The 18,949-nt window shown below is 33.6% G+C and overlaps 1 protein-coding gene across 3 annotated transcripts in view; it reads left to right on the forward strand.

Annotated features, from left to right (window-relative positions):
- The first annotated feature begins 749 nt into the window (after window positions 1-749).
- Wb (wing blister) overlaps window positions 750-18,949 on the forward strand; it is a 141,373-nt gene continuing 123,173 nt past the window's right edge. For all 3 annotated transcript variants that reach the window (XM_083101638.1, XM_083101639.1, XM_083101640.1), the window contains exon 1: window positions 750-1,740. In XM_083101638.1, coding sequence (XP_082957764.1) covers window positions 1,605-1,740 — 136 coding nt within the window. In that variant the 5' untranslated portion in view covers window positions 750-1,604. The remainder of the gene's footprint in view (window positions 1,741-18,949) is intronic.

Genomic DNA, 18,949 nt, shown 5'->3' on the forward strand with positions numbered 1-18,949 from the left:
ACATATTTCGTTGAATTAAAATTGAATAGAAAAATATCATAAATCATGATGAATATATTGTTTAATCAACTCAAAACTCAGTTTCAAAAGTTTGTATTTATATCGCGATTTGACATATAATATAAACATAATATAATATTGTATTATAATTATAATTAAATATTACGTAAATATTTGAAGTTTATAATATTTAATTACTATTAAGTGATAATAATATTTAAGAAAATTCATATATATATATTATACATCATAAACAAATTTTCAAAACAGAATGTAGAAAATGAATGAGGAATACAAGATTAAATAAATTATTAAATCTTATAAATACAACAGATTAGATTAAACGAAATGTAAAGAATATTCTTTAAGATACAAGATAAAGACAAAAGATAAACAGCTTTGAAAAGGGTAAATTTTTCATAATCCTAGAAAGTCAACAGTAAAATAACAAACACATGAAACGCTCGAAATCTTTAAGAAAAAAAAAGAATGATAACGATATAATTTATCATCTGAAACTAATCTGTACGAAAAGCTTTCTCTGAAAAGAGGATCCCGGTGCGCGCAGAAATTGTTTTGGGCTTATTCTTGGAAAAGCAGCGCCGAGAAAGTTTTGTCGCGCGTAGTATAGTGTTTTTATCTACCCTACGTACCTACACAACATCGCGCGCTAGTCAAGGAAAGGGGTGGGGGAAATGCTTCGGTGGTGACTTTGGCGCTTCTTTCGCTCAGTTCAGTTCGCTCGCGACGCTCGTGCCGTTTGTGTCGCAGCGCCGCTCGGCGTGATTCTCTCCCTCTTGCGTGCGGATTCGACGTCTTATATCGACAATTTCACTTTATTATAAGTGCGAAACTTCAGAGTGTCAAAGCGCGTCGCGAAGTGTAGTGTTTCTCGTCGTATACGCGGAAAAATCAAGTGATAAACGCACGTGCGTCGATGAAAAAAATCCCGTCTCGTGAAAAGAGCAACAAGTGAACACGTGGAAAATTCGCGCCACTTGAATCTCGCGCGAATTCGCGGAACGGCCTGATTTGGAACGCACTACAAGTTCGGCGCCAAGTTCACGCGATTGGGGAAAGTTCACGTCGCGAGATCTACTCGCGAGATCTTCGCCGGTATACATTTCGCGGAGAAATAAGTGCGCGTTGATAATCGTTGCCGCTCGTCGGAATCGTACAAAGGGCTCGCGCGTTGCTCGGTGAAAGTGCAGTGAGATACGTGACATCGCTCTCCGAAGATATATTAATGGCGACGGGATGAGTGCGACGGTCGTTTCGAGAAGTTTGACGCAAGAGAGAAGAAGCGCGACGTGTCGATTCGCCACGTGAGAGACACGAATCATCCTGCTCGAGACTATCGTGTTGAGTGCACGTTCAATTTTCGTGTTACGCGTTTTATATATATCGCAAAACGATCGACATGACGCGCGACGCGTTTCCTTGAATGACGGAGAGAAGAGAGGCGATAACGAGCGCGCGAAGTGATTCGGAGTGATTTTGCTGCCCTTCGCTTATTGAGGAATCCACGGGACTATGTGAGTGTCCTTGTTAATGGTCGCCTTTGTTCGGGTCGTATCGAGGAACTGCGGGAATTCTCGTGGACCATGACCACTGCCATGAAGAAGGGCCTCGTGCGTAACGTGACGTTATGGCGCCTTCTCGCTGTCGCTTTTTCGTTGGTCCTGTGCAACGTGAACGTCGTTCAAGCAGCGCACGGATTTCGGCACAGCCTCAAACAAGGTAAGTGTCTACCTGCTTCCCACTACTATGTGCGATTCGGAGTCTTTAAATCACGATACCTATTGTTCAGGAATTCCATTGAATAAGAATCCAAAAGTTTGTATATCGATTACAGATTGACAGATTCTTGAATAAATTTTCGTGGAATACAATTTTTCTAATTAATTATTTACAAATTTAAATTTTATTTGAAAATTATATGTCTCTCTATAGTTTATATAAATATATAACTTTATTATTTTATAAATTGTGTGATTTTGTTTTTACCATGTTTCAAAAAGAGATTTTTTTTCGGAAATAATTTAAAGATCCTAATTTAAAGACTCTTGATCCAACATAAAAATTCAAAATTTAAATTCTGGAGCTACAATGTTTTATAAAATATATTATAATTAAATTATTATTTATTTTGATTTCATAACGTTTCATTTTAAAATTATTGTGAAATTATTGTATATCCTAGCTCCACAATTAAAATTACATTTATATTTTTATTAAAATAGAAATATATTATATTTCGATACTTGTTCTAGACATGATAATGTCTCTTAAAATTTAATCATATTCATATAATATCGTAATATTTATATTATCATATATATATAAATATATATATATATATATATACATTTATTTATTTATTTATTTATTACGAAATTATATAAATATGATTAAATTTTAAGAGACTTAACACAATAGAAGATAGATATTTAATTTTTTATCGTATGTAAAAAATCAAGTGGAATATACTATATATTGCAAATCACAAGGCAATATATCAATGTGCTTCTATTGTGTCAAGTGTTTCGAATTTGACACACTTTGCGAGAGATCTTTTTTCTTATTCAGATTATATGATATCTTCGTCGACATTGATGTTACGATGCTTGAATTTGTGTAACACAGAAACCTTACACGTGTAAATTATCACTCTTTATCCGTGTTGAATATTATGTAAATGAATTGAAAGTAAGTTTTCTAAACACTCACAATTTAAATTTTTTACTGGAGATATAATTATCAAGGGCTTGATCCTACTTTACATAGTGCCATGTGTCATCGATACATATCGTTTTACGTCACTCGAAATTCTTTGTAAAGAAATATCTTTGTAAAGATATCATTCGAGATTCGAAACTTTCAGCCATAAAAAAAACATCAGAACATCTCCAACATAATTTGTGATAATTTAAATATACGAGTAATTATCTTTCCAATGTCGACGAGGTTTAAATAATTATAATTATACTTTGTTATAACCGAAAAAAATTAATGTCCACGGAACATTTTCTTGCGTTGACAGAGAATTTAATTATCGATATTAATGCGATATTACTTCGCATTCTCGATACAATACACTTATATATGATACCCTTTACGATTCTTACATGATGCTTACACTTCGACGATATTTTTCGACGAGATTAAATCTCGCGCGACGCGTGATGTTTTTCGCGATTTTACGCCCGAGTCTCGTTTCCGTAAATCTCAGCTGATTTCCGGCGCGACGCGAAAACGAAGAAGCGCGTGTGTGGTCTTTTAAAATATTGCCGAAAATTCCGACGGATCCCGCGTGACCTCGTAAAACGCGCGTCTGCTGCGAGAATATTAAATGTCAGGACATTCCGCAGCTTCCTTCTCCCCTCCTCGAAAGATGGGGTGACTCTTTGCTTTATATTTAGCGGCGACCGCGTTGAATCCGACGCACATAGGACGCATCGCGAGTGTAAACGCAACCCTTTTACTCGTTACTCTCGAGAGCGATCAAAGGCATTCTCCCGGGGATATCGATTCTTTCATACGACGATATCGCGTGGAACGCATGTTCACAAACGATGAGCAACAGAAATATTGAGGGACAAGAGAAATGTGCGAAGAAATAGAGAGAGAGAGGGGGGGAAGGAGGGAAAATGCGAAGAGTATATTTTGAACGTTTCCGGTTGGTGTAATTTAATGTAATTTATTAGCGCACTTTCTCGCATGTGGAGATTTATTTGTAGACGTATATAAATAAAAATGTGATAAAATATATATCACTGAAGGAATTTATTTAAGTTTTTGATAGCATCAATTAATTGAAGATTTTTAAAGCCGTAACGACGATTTTTTAAGTATAATTTTTACTTATTTTTAATATTAATTGATTTAATATAACAATAATTTTTCTCATTTTTACAAGAATTATGTAATTGTTTCAAAACTTTCGCATTAATGAATAAGATATTTTACGATTATACAGGGTGACCCATTTTAACTTAGGCAGCCAAATAACTCGAAAAATAAGCAAGATAGAGAACAATGTTTTAGACAAAAGTTGTATGGTTTCGAGGGGGCCATAAGATGGTATCATTGGTTTGACCTTGAAGAGTCATTTGAAGGTCACGTGAAGGTCACTTCAATTTTTTTAAATGGAACATCCTATATATTTTTGTACATTCTTGTAGCTCATCTCAAGAGCTTTCCAAAACACTATAATTAAGTACATTTTCGTTAAGTACTTTTTGAGTTATGAGGCTTGAAATAATTTCTTAATTTTACATAAACCGTAAAATATCTTGTAAAATATTCATTTTTCGATTACCTTACCTTAATAGTTTTATGTACAAAATAATGAGAGGAATCAATTGATGTAAAGAAAACACATAGTTGTTTCGAAGAAAAAATATGTAATTTGCAATTAACAATTCCATATTTTTTCTTAAAAACAACTATGTGTTTTCTTTACACCAATTGATTCCTCTCATTATTTTGTACATAAAAGTATTAAGGTAAGATAATCGATAAATGAATATTTTACAAGATATTTTACGGTTTATGTAAAATTAAGAAATTATTTCAAGCATCATAACTCAAAAAGTACTTAACGGAAAGGTACTTAATTATAGTGTTTTGGAAAGCTCTCGAAATAAGCTACAAGAATGTACAAAAATATATAGGGTATTCCATTTAAAAAAATTGAAGTGACCTTCACGTGACCTTCAAATGACTCTTCAAGGTCAAACCAATGATACCATCTTATGGCCCCCTCGAAACCATACAACTTTTGTCTAAAACATTTTTCTCTATCTTGCTTATTTTTCGAGTTATTTGGCTGCCTAAGTTAAAATGGGTCACCCTGTATATAAATTAGATGAAAAATGATACAACGATCAAAATTTTCCTTAAGATCGAAAAATTATGCGATTAATGTGACTTCCCATGATATTATTTTACAATTTACCATTAAGATTTTGACATGTCTCTTAAAATAAACAGGAAAAGCTTTCACGTGTTTCCAAGAACATGAATTATATTTAACTTTTCGCTGTCATTTTGATCGTATCATTAACCCGAAGATTTAAAAGGGATATATCTGAGGATCCTGGACACTGACAATGTATCATGTTGTTCTAAATTCGAGTTGAGTTCTAATGATATTCCCTCGAAATACGTCCAATGGTTCATTTACGAGGTAATTAACAGCCAGTTAACTGTCATAGGTCGGCCACCGAGAATAATAAACTTTACTGGATGCTCGCATCCTTTATATCGTTTACGCTTTCTCTCTCTCTCTCTCTTTCTCTCTCTCGAATTTTTTCCTTTTTTCTCTTTTTTTCTTCAATTTTCCCTTTTCAAAAGGCAAAATTGCGCGAAAAACGCATTTTTAATGACGCGATAGCTTTGCTGCCGATAAATAAAAATAACGGGCGATAATTAGCGTTTGCCGTCGGCCTCTCCGATATAAGATGGATCAATCGATCGAGTTATGTAGTCGAGCGGGCGAGCCGCCTCCGATCTTCGAGATATTGAGATCGAGCGGCGCGTTCGCACCAGCCCGCTTCCTGTTTCTGCAATCCGGTCGATCGGCTCGCATGCCGAGCAGCAAAAGCGAAATTCCATTCCGGAATATTACGAAATGCTATTCCTCTTCCCTGCCATATATGTAGCGTACATACAATGTATTGCATAATGCTTAGGCTATCGCGTTGCATCTCACGCTCGTTGCATATTTACACTCGTCTCTCGGAGTTGCGGTTGTTTTATGAAAGTGGCCATTTCTGTCTTATTCATAATATTCGTTTCTGCAGGTAGAAAATGAAATTTGAGGCGTACGAAAGATATCTGGCAGAAAAAATAGAGAGAGAATTTCCGTACCCATGTTACAGAAGATTATAAGTTATAAGAGAGAGATCGCTGTAACTTTTAATATTCTATTTCTTATCATCTTACAGAAGCTGTAATAAAATCGGAAATTCTTGTATCGATAAGGTTAAATTATGTGTAACACAACGTGCAATTTAGTAAATTGTTAAGCTAAAGACTCGCGTAAATCCATTCCATCACAATGAATGGTTGTGCAGAATTCTAGTTACATATATTTATATAACTAACAATAGGTAATACCTGTCATAAAGACGTAATTTTTATCGCGAAAATTAATGCTCGCTATATCATGTCATGAATCTCGTTTCCTGTTTGTGCGTAACGATTAAACGACCTAAAGCGATATTGCATACGCAATCGTTACGAAATGCAGTTCATTCTATGCATCGCATTAATATCAAACTTTGTTCGCGTGTTTAGGTCATTCAGAATATTCCATAAAATGTTATAGCTGTATTTTAAACATATAAAACGTTTATATCCTACAAACTTTCATACAGTCTTTTACAACTTTCTTGAAATATCTCCGGGACAAAATTTTTATATATTTTATACAAAATTTTAAATCTTTTTTATGCTTACAAATATCGGTATTTTTTGTGCAAACTTATCAATTTTTCACGTTATTTTATAAAATTATTCTCTGATTAATGAAGACGACCTTGTTTGGCGATGTCAAAATATTGACGATGATCCAAAAATGATGCAGTTATTTCACGAGCGATTTTCGGGTTAATGTCATGCGAGAGGGACGATAATGAAGCGACTAGCTGAATCGAATGAAGATAAAGGGATAAAGATCACCGATTGCGGTACTCGAGTTGCTGCCGAGGCGATGGGAGGCGGTAAACGGACTCTATCTAAACGGCGAAGATTCGCTCGAGGGAGGATCATTAATTTAATTAGTTTCGGAGAAAGGGCGGGTTTAATCGTTCGCTCCGATGGATCGACGTGAATGCTCGTTGTTCGCGAGACCCGAGGAGGCGGGTGTTTCTGCTTTAACAGCCACTACGTTCGATCGGCGTTTATCTTAAAGAGCATTTGACGGAGAAATTTAAAGGGCAACTGATGATGCGACAGCATCCTGTCTCTTGATCCATCTCTCCGAGAGTGTCGGTATATTTTTTTTTATACGGAAAACAATTTTCTTTATTCAATTCAAATATAATTAATTTTTCGTATGAAATATATGAAACACATTAATTAATTAAATAAATGTGTTAATTTCTTAAACAATTAATTAAAGCATTAATCAAATAATATCTTAACTATAAATGATTAAATATGTAATATATTAATTAAATGATTAATTAATTATTGTAGTAATCAAATAATTAATATAATTATTATATTAATTTATTAATTAAAATACAAGTTACTGATTAATATACAATATATATAAAATATGTATATTTTTCATTTAATAGAATCTACTAATACTTTGACCAAAAATATTGATTTTTATTTCGTTTTGTATCGATTTCGAAAATCGGTTCGCAACAGCAAATGTCAATCACTTTGATACCGAAATACGGCGGTAACAACATAAACAATTCGCGGTCGACGTTACGTAGCGCACCTGGCGCTTTTCGGAGCCGACGCGACGTCTGAAATCACGCACCGCGCCGCTCTCGAAATAATCTCATTCTCGTTCCGCGCGCGGTTCTCCTTTTGTTCCTGTTTAAATGCCAGATTGGACGGGGCATGCAAAGTAACATTGCCGACGTATACGTGCCCAGAGTATTGGGCTTCTGGGAGACCACGTGGACGCGCGCAGATCGGCCTTTAGAAGCCCGAAGAATGCAGGTTTCTTAACGTGACAAGAGCGATTCCCTTGAATTATGATTCATGAGACTAGGTATCAATATCCATCGCTATTAATTACTAGTTCTTTTTCTCGATGAAGAAGAATTTCTCTGTTTTAAAAGTTCTCGAGATCAGGCGCGTTTCAATCTATTTTGAATTCATATTTGGATTAAGTTTGACACGGTTATATTTTCTTGTTTACAAAGGAAAATATACATTGAAAATAAAGAACGAAAATATACACAAAGAAAAAATTATTCTATATAGATTAAAGAAAATTAATGTATTAATGATTAATTAAATGTACCAGTTTTGATCGAAATAATGTCATCTTCTTTTACAAGAATCTTTTTTTGGATATTAATCATATTACCTCGAAATATTAAGACACTTCCGGCTTCGCGTTGGACATGTTTGTTCGAGAAAGATATCAATTATCGACACAATTTTTAATTGGCGCAGACAAAATTAGTACAAACGTGTCCGTTGACAATCCTCTTTCGATCGGATCGCTCGATCGATTGAACAGCGATCATTTTTGTTTCAAGACAACGAGGTTCATTCATTATCATTTCTTTATGTATTGGTGTTTTAATACCTTCACAACAAAATTATATCGCGAATTAATAAAAAGATACTGTTAATGGCACGATCATCGATTTTCAGAATTGAATAAACCAAGTCTTTACTGGAAGCTTCATACATATATATTAATATAATAATTCTATAAAAACATTCTAAAACATAGAGTTTAATATTTCGATTTAATACAGCGTCGTGTCAATAATCTAAACGGCATAAAAAGAACTTTCAATTATTTATTTGATTAAATGAAATTTGTGATTTAATCTCAGTTTGTAATAAATCTCAGCTTGTAAAAATTTGTTTCAAAACTGAAAGCAAAATAGGTAGTAATGATGTTTGGATAATACAGCAAATTTGCAATTAAAAGCCCATCATCACTATTGAAACTTGAATTAATTAAGTTGAAATATGTCAGCTTAATAAATAAATCATGAATAGCCCTAGATATTTTTGCGGTCAAAATTATGGAGCGGAAATCGCGCGATTATTACTGGTAGAACGTGATCGTGCCCACGTGGATGATAAAATGAATGGACGTCCGCATTGATATAGTATGACTTGAATACGCTGTAATGTACAGTAATGTATCTAAGGAAGCCGCGAACTCATGAAAGACGCCGTTCTATTTCTAACTTTGCATTCAACGAGTCGATTATTTAGTCATAATATTTATACAGAAAATAAATGCTTAATGCATATATGCAGTAAAAGAAAGATTACTTTTACATTATGACATTAATTTATTTTAATAACTTTTAAAATTTGATAGCAATATATAATATTTTTTATAAATAATCCTGTGAATATTATTTTATATAATTATATTAATAAATTTTAGCATGAGAGATAATTTAACACATAATATTAACTTTAGTTTAATGTAATATTTAATGATACGTATTATCTTTAATTTCGAAATATTTAATCGGAGAATGAATAATGATATATATCGTGTACTCAACGGGTCTCGAGAATATCGACATTTCCACCTACGTCAATTGCGTTCATGTATCCACGGTTGTATTTCAATCGAGTTTTACGACGTGCATTACGTCGCTTAATCAAATTGCGGAGGCGACGTAGCCATGAATAAACGTGATTAATGAAAAACATTAAAAGCGCCGAACTAGAGAGAAAGAGAGGAAAACACTAGGGTAGTTTGTGTTCGCGTCACTGAATGAATGATTAAGTAACACAATACGTCATAAGACAAAGCGCTTATGTATGAATGAACATTAATGTTCACGTCGACGTGAATGAATATAAAAGTTTCCTTGGTGCGAAGAGCTTACGATGCATTCTTCTCTCCCTTTTTCTCTCTCGTCCTTTGGAAACAAAGGGAAGATGAGGCTGTCATCATTCGTGATACGCTTTTCCATTCATAGACATATAATGTAACTGGAACAGCTGTTTGTTTTGTCTTTCATATGATTCGGTTCTCGTTTAATTTCCGCGTTAAAAGCGTTGTTGAATATTTTGTGCGAAATAGAAATTGTTTATCGCTATAATCTTTGTTTATAAATCGTTCGATATACATGAATTCTATATACATCAGTTTTATAAAAATTTAATGGAAATATTATATATACAGGGTGTCCCAGATCACCCGTACATCCCTTTTAAAATGAAAATAAATGGCTTTTATCAAAAATCGCGAACAATTTTTAAGTAAATCGGGTACGCTCTATCAAATGGTGATATTTTTAACTTTTGATTCCAACCGGAAATACGCCATCCGGATTGGAAGTTGAATTTTTTTAGGGGAACATGGTATTTTTTATTACAGATTCAAATTGTACGTGAAAAAATAAGAAACTTTTGTATCAAACGTTTTTTCTGAAAGTGCCTCTATCAATCTTAACATTTGAAGTTCATTATTTCATCACAGTTACTTTCAAGGTCAATTTTAAGATTGACAGAGGCACTTTCAGAAAAAACGTTTGATACAAAAGTTTCTTATTTTTTCATGTACAATTCGAATCTGTAATAAAAAGTACCATGTTCTTCTAAAAAAATTCAACTTCCGATCCGGATGGCGTATTTCTGTTCGGAATCAAAAGTTGAAAATATCACCATTTGATAGAGCGTACCCGATTTACTTAAAAATTGTTCGCAATGTTTGATAAAAGCCATTTATTTTCATTTTAAAAGGGTGTACGGGTGGTCTGGGACACCCTGTATACATTTTTTAATACATATTTTATATTTTATATATAGAATGTTAAATTGCTAGATTTCTCAATTGATAAAATTTCAATAAAATTTATTTATTTCAACAAAATTTCAAAACTTCACCACCATTTTAAATCACCAATATATATATAGAATACACATGCAGATGAAAGATAAAAACAGTTGATTTAATCGGTGAACACACTTACAAGAAAGATGTAAATAAGAATCTCTTACTGATACAATACGAAGCAAGAAGATGTAAAATTGCACATATCGAGTCCAGTCGATGTTTGCATGCTCGTATCCTCACAGCTCGGATAATACATGGCGTTTGCCACCTCCAGGCGAGTTTATGAATCGTGTAATCCCTTTTTATGGCGGCCAGGGTACTATCTTATTTTTTTTTCCCGATCCACAACCAGTCGCCTAATGGATTTCATCTCGAGAACGAATCGATTTGGAAGCTCGAGGATTGATCTCGATTTTGTTGACATTTATGTTATGCCTCGTATCGTTTAACGGGAAGAGCGTGATCTTTGTTTATGTGAATAACCGTAACATCTTCATCTCCATCTTCATCTTCTCTACCACATGAATTTTTAATCAGAATTTTTATACTCCACTCAGGATATAACTTTGAGAGTTTTTACTACCTAAGATTACCCCGTAACAAGAAATTTACCTGATTTAAGCAATGAATTTTTTAATTTGTAGTTTTAACAATTTTGTCAACTTTGATTCGCAAAAGATAGAAGAGAAAAATAGTTACAATATTTATTAATTAATTATATATTAATTATATATTACTTATTAATATTTATTATCAATTAATATTTATCGTATTTATTAAATTAATATAGACAATAATGAAAATATTTCAGAAAAGATATTTGAGTGAGATGTGTTAAATTGTTAAAGAGACGGTTTTAAAGAGACTCTTGAGTTAAATTTGCGGACTTGAGATATTCAGAAATTCATAACTAGAAGTATCTTAAAGCCGGAATAGTAATAAGCATGATTCATGGCGGTGAGACTTGACAGCTTCGTCCGGTGCCTCCGATTGCAATGTCGCATTAAACTGGCAAAATCCGGGTCCGGTAAAGAGAGGCTATTTATACCGCGATTCACGACATACAGTGCCGTATTCTTATTTACTTCCAAACGCTATCTTATCTAGCTCCGGTAGCATCTTTGAAGATCTCTAAAAAAGATCAAAGCGACAATCTCTCTTCTCAAAAATACATCATATATATTTATTATTTAATATATAATGTCTAAAAAATTAATTTAATTTATATGCTATATTATTTTGCCACAAAACATATGAAAATACTTGATCTTTGAACGCGTCATGATAAAAATCTCAATAATTTATTTCGATATAAAAAAGGATGTAAAAGAAATATCTTGTATCAAAGATTTTGCATGATAACATCTGTAAATTTTGCATACCATCTGTTTCTGAAGCTCTTGGCGTGTCAGTCGTAGAAAGATATGTTACAATGATTATTCGAGATCCTGGTTTTATTCATTCCAAACGGGAAGTGGAAGGTAAGCGCGATAAAAGGGATGGCGGGATTCTTGCGTGTAAAACCTGCGTGTTGGATTCGTTTCTCGTAAATAGTCGGCAGGAAGTCTTGCCAGATGCTGCGGATGCTGCGAGTTTCCTCGTGCATCCGGAACTCCTTGACATTCAAATTATTCCACAACACAACTAATTTCAATTTGATTTTCAAATACATTAATCGAGGCATATTCGGTCGAAAGGACCTCAGCGATTCGGGAGGACCTCATAATTTGTCGCTCGTTATTTTTTTAAATCGCGGAATTTTAGAGCAGACAACTTACGCAATTTTGCCGAACAACGATAGCCGAATGATGAGGTGAAATGGGTTATTCGTTCGTATCCCTCGTAAAACGGCAGCCGAGCTTTAACCGACTACAAATCGTCCCGAGGACACGCGGCGAACGCATCGACGAGGCGTCGATAGCGATCGACAAGATGCAGATAACTGGGCGAGTAATCGTTCGAGAATCGCCGTAAAAGGATACCACGCGAATCGCTCGGAATATAAATTTAGCATTAACGATAATAGTCGCGGTCTTTTTTTAATAAGAATATTAATTTAAGAGGAAAAAAGATATCTCATTTCTTTTTTCCGACAAAGAAATGGAGTATCAATTTTTCACACGATTCGAAATTTGTTTTTAACGAATGTTGCTTGGAAAATTTTTATTTATTTTCATTTATTTTCATTTTATTTATTTTCATTTATTATAACTTTTTTATAAGAATTATAGCGTTCGTTATTTAAAATTTTTTTCTATGAAAATTATTCTCGGTTATTCGTCGACGGTCTTTATCCTTTTTCACGCATCGATGAATTTCCCGATGATCCGTTTTCGGTATCAAAACGAGCGTCGAATCGAGAACGAACACGCGAAATTCCGCCGGGGTTCACGTGCGAGGATGCGTAAAATCGATAACCCAAGATGCCAAATTGGACGTTAGGACGATAATGATCGTTGAATTACAGGAAAACGACTGGCGATCGGCGTCCCGTTCCTCCCGTAGCTTTCGCTACGAAAGCTTCCTTGCGTCTGCAACGCACTCGAGTCCACCTTTGTGTACGTGTGCGTCGAGGTATTCGGTATTTCACACGCCTTGAGCGTTCCGTGCGTATAAATGTTAACTTCCGCGTGCGGCGTGTAATCGTTTCTCCCGAATTCTCGACGCGTGATGATCACAAAGCGCGCCCGGCAAAGAACATAATTGCACGTCGTCCTTTACGCGGAGATGTACGACTTTTGCTCCGTGTATCTTATACTCATATTGAATACTTAAGTAGATGTTAAAACATTTACCGAGCGATCACGTACTTCTAAGCTTCTAAGCTGGAATTATGTTTCGAGCGATGTCGTGATGTAACCGTGAATGAATTGCCTGTAATTATTAGGAGAAAGAAAAAAATATTCGCTTTTTCATTTTTTCCCTATTATTGGAGTTGGGAAATTGAAGATGTAATATGGAAAATTAGGATAATTTTCTTATTTTTTTTATTGATATATTGATAGCTTTTTTTAATCTTTAATATTGAAAGTATTTCATTAATTCCTCTAATTTATATATATTTTTTTCTCTTAATAAAATTATAAATATTTTCTCAGATTTTTATTTATTCTAACTTCTCGAGTAATTATTGAAGAATTTAAAACCAACAATTGACTAAAAAATTAAAAATATATGCTCAATAAATAATTTCTTATATTATTGTTGAATAATAAATTTGCAAATATTAATTAAAAATGATTCTAATTAATTAATAACATTTAAATTTCAGAGAAATTATATATTCTCAAAAATATATTTATATATAAATCTTAACTAGTTTTTTAACGTAAAAAATACATTTATAATCTCGACTTAAAAAATGATTATAATAACATAATCTAAAAGATTTTTTTGATATTTCAAGAAATGAATATAACATTTTCTGCATAAAAAAATTTGAGATTTTGCTACTATTTTCACGACCGGAAAGAGCTCACAAAGAAACGCGATCCATCAGCGATCGTAAAGTCAAATGTGGTCAACAAAGTATTGTCGCGAAGCACCTTTTCGCGTGACTCGCTCGCTCGTTTGTTCGCTCGCACGATCCTCGAACGAGGAGCCAACGGCAGAGGAATAAAAATGTCCATTCGGTGCGCGTTTCGATCTCTCGTCTCCCGGTCGTTCAACCTGCTCCTCGGTTTCGCCTCGTCGCGGCTTCACGACCGCCCACTCGTCCGAAAATTGCACCTTTCAAATCGAGGAGGCGCCTACTCGCTCGCGCTCGCCTTTATCACCCTGTTTTTTTTTCCGCTGCCTCGGGGCGCCACTAAGAACCGGAAACACGCCGTCGAAAGATAGCTATAATAAGAGCTTGCTTGCACAATATCTGGGAGAACATTGCGGTGGATCTAAAGTATCGTGCGTGACCTGATGTTTGGCCATAATTTTATTCTCCTCGGAACCTCGTGCACGAATGTGGAGCAAAAGGATTTAAAATTTTTTTTAGGAAAAAATTTGTAAAACACGCTTCAAATAATCTCTCTCTCTCTCTCTCAGATAGATTTTCAAGATAAATTCTTTTTAGATAAATTTTTTTTTCGTCTATTGCGTGATATAAAGATTCTATTGAGATACAAACTGCTTGATTAATTTAGACTCAGAAATCTTGAATCCACGTGTAATTAATTTAATTCGCGAAACATACAAATTGGTTTAACCGAAACGATGTCGGCATCGTTTTTCATTGTCTCGGAGGAATCTCGGGAGGATTTCGCGCGGATGCATTCTTGCGTACTGCGATTAATCCGGTGCTCTCTTATTAGCGCCACCACGTGCACTCGTTTCATCCCGCTTCGTTGCTTGGAAGTCGCTTTTTGCCGATTCGCCAGAAGCGCCGACGTACTTACGTGAAAGCCAACGGCTGCGTTAAGTGTGATAGTAGCTGTTCTAAAGCTAAGGCCAAGGTTGTTTAAGGTAGAATCTCTGAAGAAAAAAGAAATTAAAATAGAAGATATGCTTCCTCTGATTGTATAGTCGTCAACACGCGGGGTGAATTTTTTTTTTCTTTAGCTTCGCGGATCAGAAAAACATTCCTTTTTTGTAAAGCATTGAAAAATTAAGATACATTGAGGAATATTTATTTTTCTAAAGTGCGAGAATAAGAATACAGGAAGCATACAAAAGACTCAATAAAATTGGGAAAAATCTAGGCTATCATAAAATAAATTTATCTTTGTCTTTTTAATTCGCTTATTTTTATCTTTTAATAAGATTATCGATGATGGCCAATTATTATGTAGCGCTGAATTCTTGCTGATTCAACATGTTAAACAAGCAGTAATTTATATCATTTAATATATTTGCGTGTAAATAAAACGATCGAAATGCAGGATAGAATATTTTAAATGATTATGACAAGAAAATGTTCGTCATATGTATATTAAAATTTTGAGTTAGTTAATATTCTACTTATTCAATATATATTTTGTAAAGCTTGTTTAATGATTCGTAACTCATAATATCTCGTTGATAAATGGACATACAGGTCGTATTTCCTTCATAATAGCTGATATTCCAGATGAAATTTATCTGGTTTTTTAACCCATAAATCTGTTTGTTCCATCAACCACTATATTGAATACAAAATATATATATCGTCTTTGTGCGATAAATAATATTTCAAAAATAAGTTTCTTAACTATTCGAGCATAACATTTTCTTCAGCTCTGATATGATCAGGTTTCTGAGATAAGAATACAATAAAATATAAGAATACATTAAAAAATGTCGTATAAAAATGTCAAATATATTATTTGGCATTTTCTCGTTAACCTTTATTTATCTTGATCATAAGCGTTAGTATAATATTGATTTCTATAATTATATAATTTCGTAAAAGTTTTATTATAATGAATAAAAATTATTTAGAAAGGATAACTGCAATAACCAAGCCAATCGATATTAATTGAAATTAATGGGATAGAATAAGCAGATATTGATCCTCTTGACCCTTTAAATCACCTAATCGCAATGATTGTATTGTACGAAATCGCAATAAATTATCGCGCGATAAGATTTATATCGTTTAGAAAGTCAGCGGTGCACTTTTCGTAGAGAATCGGTTTTTTTGCCGATGTAAATTATGAATATCCTTATGAATATCTTTAGAAAGTGACGGTAATCACTTGACTCTTTGACAGTGGCTTAAATAAACTTCGTTTTTACGTAAAATCATATTCGTATTGCTTATAATTTCTGCGTATAATTTCTTTTTACACACGGAAAAAAACATTTGCAATATGATTGATATGTTAATCAACATTCAATTGATTTTTGATAATCTCTTATGATAATATCCACACATAAATAAATAAATATTTTTTAGCAATTATTTTTTTCTTGCTAATAATAACTCAGGTAAAAAAAAAGACAAGAAAGAGAATAATTATTTTCCATAATTTTGTTTATATTAAATGTAATTCTGGTTCTTAAACTGTTTTGAGAAATTTGTTAAAATTGCAATAATGGATTATTTTAATGTATTTCATCATATTATAATGACATGCTGGAAAGTTTTGTTGCGATAAAAATTAAGTACATTGTTAGAATTTTTCAGGTTTTAAACAGATTTTATTACATCAATCATAATTAATAAAATATGACTATTAAAATATTCTCGATTAAGCAGGTACTTCTATTGCAAAGAAGTTGCGAATTAAATTATTAAAAATGTATCAAATAATTTTCAACCATGTTTATTCAAATTTAAGGATTTTTTAAATTGTTGAATATGAATATGATGTTAAAATTAAAAAACGCAAAATAGCGGAATTAATATTATAAATGTCAATGTTTAAAAAATGTTCAAAATTTTTAAAATATATATGTACATTTTGAATTTGTCAAGAATTTGACATCAGATTCTACTGACTTAAAAAACTCGAAAGTTTAAATAAAAATATTTTAAAATTATTAAAATTATTTGATATCAAATGATATCTTCAAAATGATTTAATTCATAATTTTTACGAAATAAATCCCATATTTAAATATTTTAAATATATTAACACATTAACACACATATATAAGCGCGATATGTACTAACTTTATATTGTTAATTATAAAAGTGAATTTACCAATGTTTATTACATTTATCAAATATTCCAAAAACATGTCATATTTCGTAATAACTGGGGCATTATCCAATTATCGTTCCTTCCATACTTAGACACTGTTGGATATTAATTTGTAGACAACAAATTTTATTTATTAATACAGTTAGCTCTGAAACGCTACGCTGTGACGAAAGCCGTCGACGCGGAAGTAGCCGGACAGGAAAATACGCGGTCGACGGGGAGTTTAATTCAACGATTTGCAACGTGTCTTCCATGGGCGCGCTTTATATACTTTGTTGTAAAGACGTCAGCGAGCTGACAGCGCGCCAGACACTTGAAAGGGACGAGCCAGTCACGCTCGCAGATCAGATCCTTTGTCGGTCGTGCAATTAAGATAAGGACTCGCAGGAGGAGAGGACGTTTCCTGTCACGGGGCGGCGATGTCGCGAGAGCCGCGAGACGCTTCGTAAGAAGTCGACACTTCCAAGAAAGGGTTGATTGGCCGAAGCTTGGCTGTGTTCAATTTGCATAGCTATCATTCTAAATTGCGGTCTGGGAGGTCCGAGTACGGTTATTGTCGATGTAAAATCCCGAGCGAAATGATTCAGCACAATAATAAATTCATTCGAGTAATCGCGAAAACTTCCGGAACTAGCGAGTTTGCGAGATCTATTTACGAAGAGAATTTTTGGTGAAATACTATTTTTTTTTATTTTAATCGATCACAAATTAAAATCATAACTGTTTGTTAAAAAATATTTTGTATTTATTTAAGATAAAAAAATTATTTCTAAAAATATATATAAATAATCCACGCGTTTATTACATAATTTTGCCTAATTTTTCTGAAAGCTTTAGCGTCGAGCACGCACGAATAAAAAGGCGGTAAGCGTTAAATTCTAACGACTACCGCATATATGATTACTCACAAGTGTCGAGGATGAATAGTAAAAGTTAAGAAGCACTTAACTCACGTAGGTTGTCATAAATCGCGTTAATCCTACTGCGTGTGCGTTGTACCTCGTTTAGGCTACGCTTTCGATACGTCGCGGTGGTTATCAATAATCTATTAGCGTGTCATGACTGAATTAAAAGGCCCCTTGGATCGAATGACGGGATGATTAATAATCGAAATGTGTACGAATATTGTGTGGGCGCAGCTGTCACGATTCGATCCTTCGAAGGAGAATGCGAGCATACAAATAGAACGGCCACTGTAAGTCGGCCATCGTAGGCACTATGTTCATTAATCCGTTGCTATATACGTTTTACGAGTGAGAGATTGAATCTCAGAGCTGAATCTAACGATCTAATAGAGATCGGATTTAATGCGCGTGTTGCTTTTTGCTCACGCTAGTTAATCCTCCGTGATTAATTAATAGATTGTGATCGTCGTTATTGTTTTCTCGAATCACCCCGGATAGGATCGTAATCGGTTATTAATATTTAGCTCTATAAATAGCTATAATAAGAGTTATAAATAAATGTTATAGTTATATTTTACTTAAGAGGTTTATTATGTATTTTTAACATCGCGTTATCTGACTTATGTTAACTCCTTTTTACTACTAGATATAAGTCGATAAGTAATAATGGACAAAATTTCTCGATTCCCATAAACCTTTTTAGAGTTCTGAGATTACGCTATCTTTTTTATTTATCTCATACTTTGTACACAATCATTGGATATTTATATTTCATTATCTTGTGTTACCTAAAAAATCATATCTAAAAAACTGTAACTTGTGCTACCTAAAAAACAATACCTAAAAAACCATAACTTACGAGCACTAGGAAAACTACTCCAATAATGTGTCAGGAATATACCTCTCCT

This window comes from Camponotus vicinus, unplaced genomic scaffold (genome assembly GCF_025532165.1).
Source record: "Camponotus vicinus isolate PSW18456_S1 unplaced genomic scaffold, iyCamVici1.0 SCAF_6, whole genome shotgun sequence".
NCBI lineage: Eukaryota > Metazoa > Arthropoda > Insecta > Hymenoptera > Formicidae > Camponotus > Camponotus vicinus.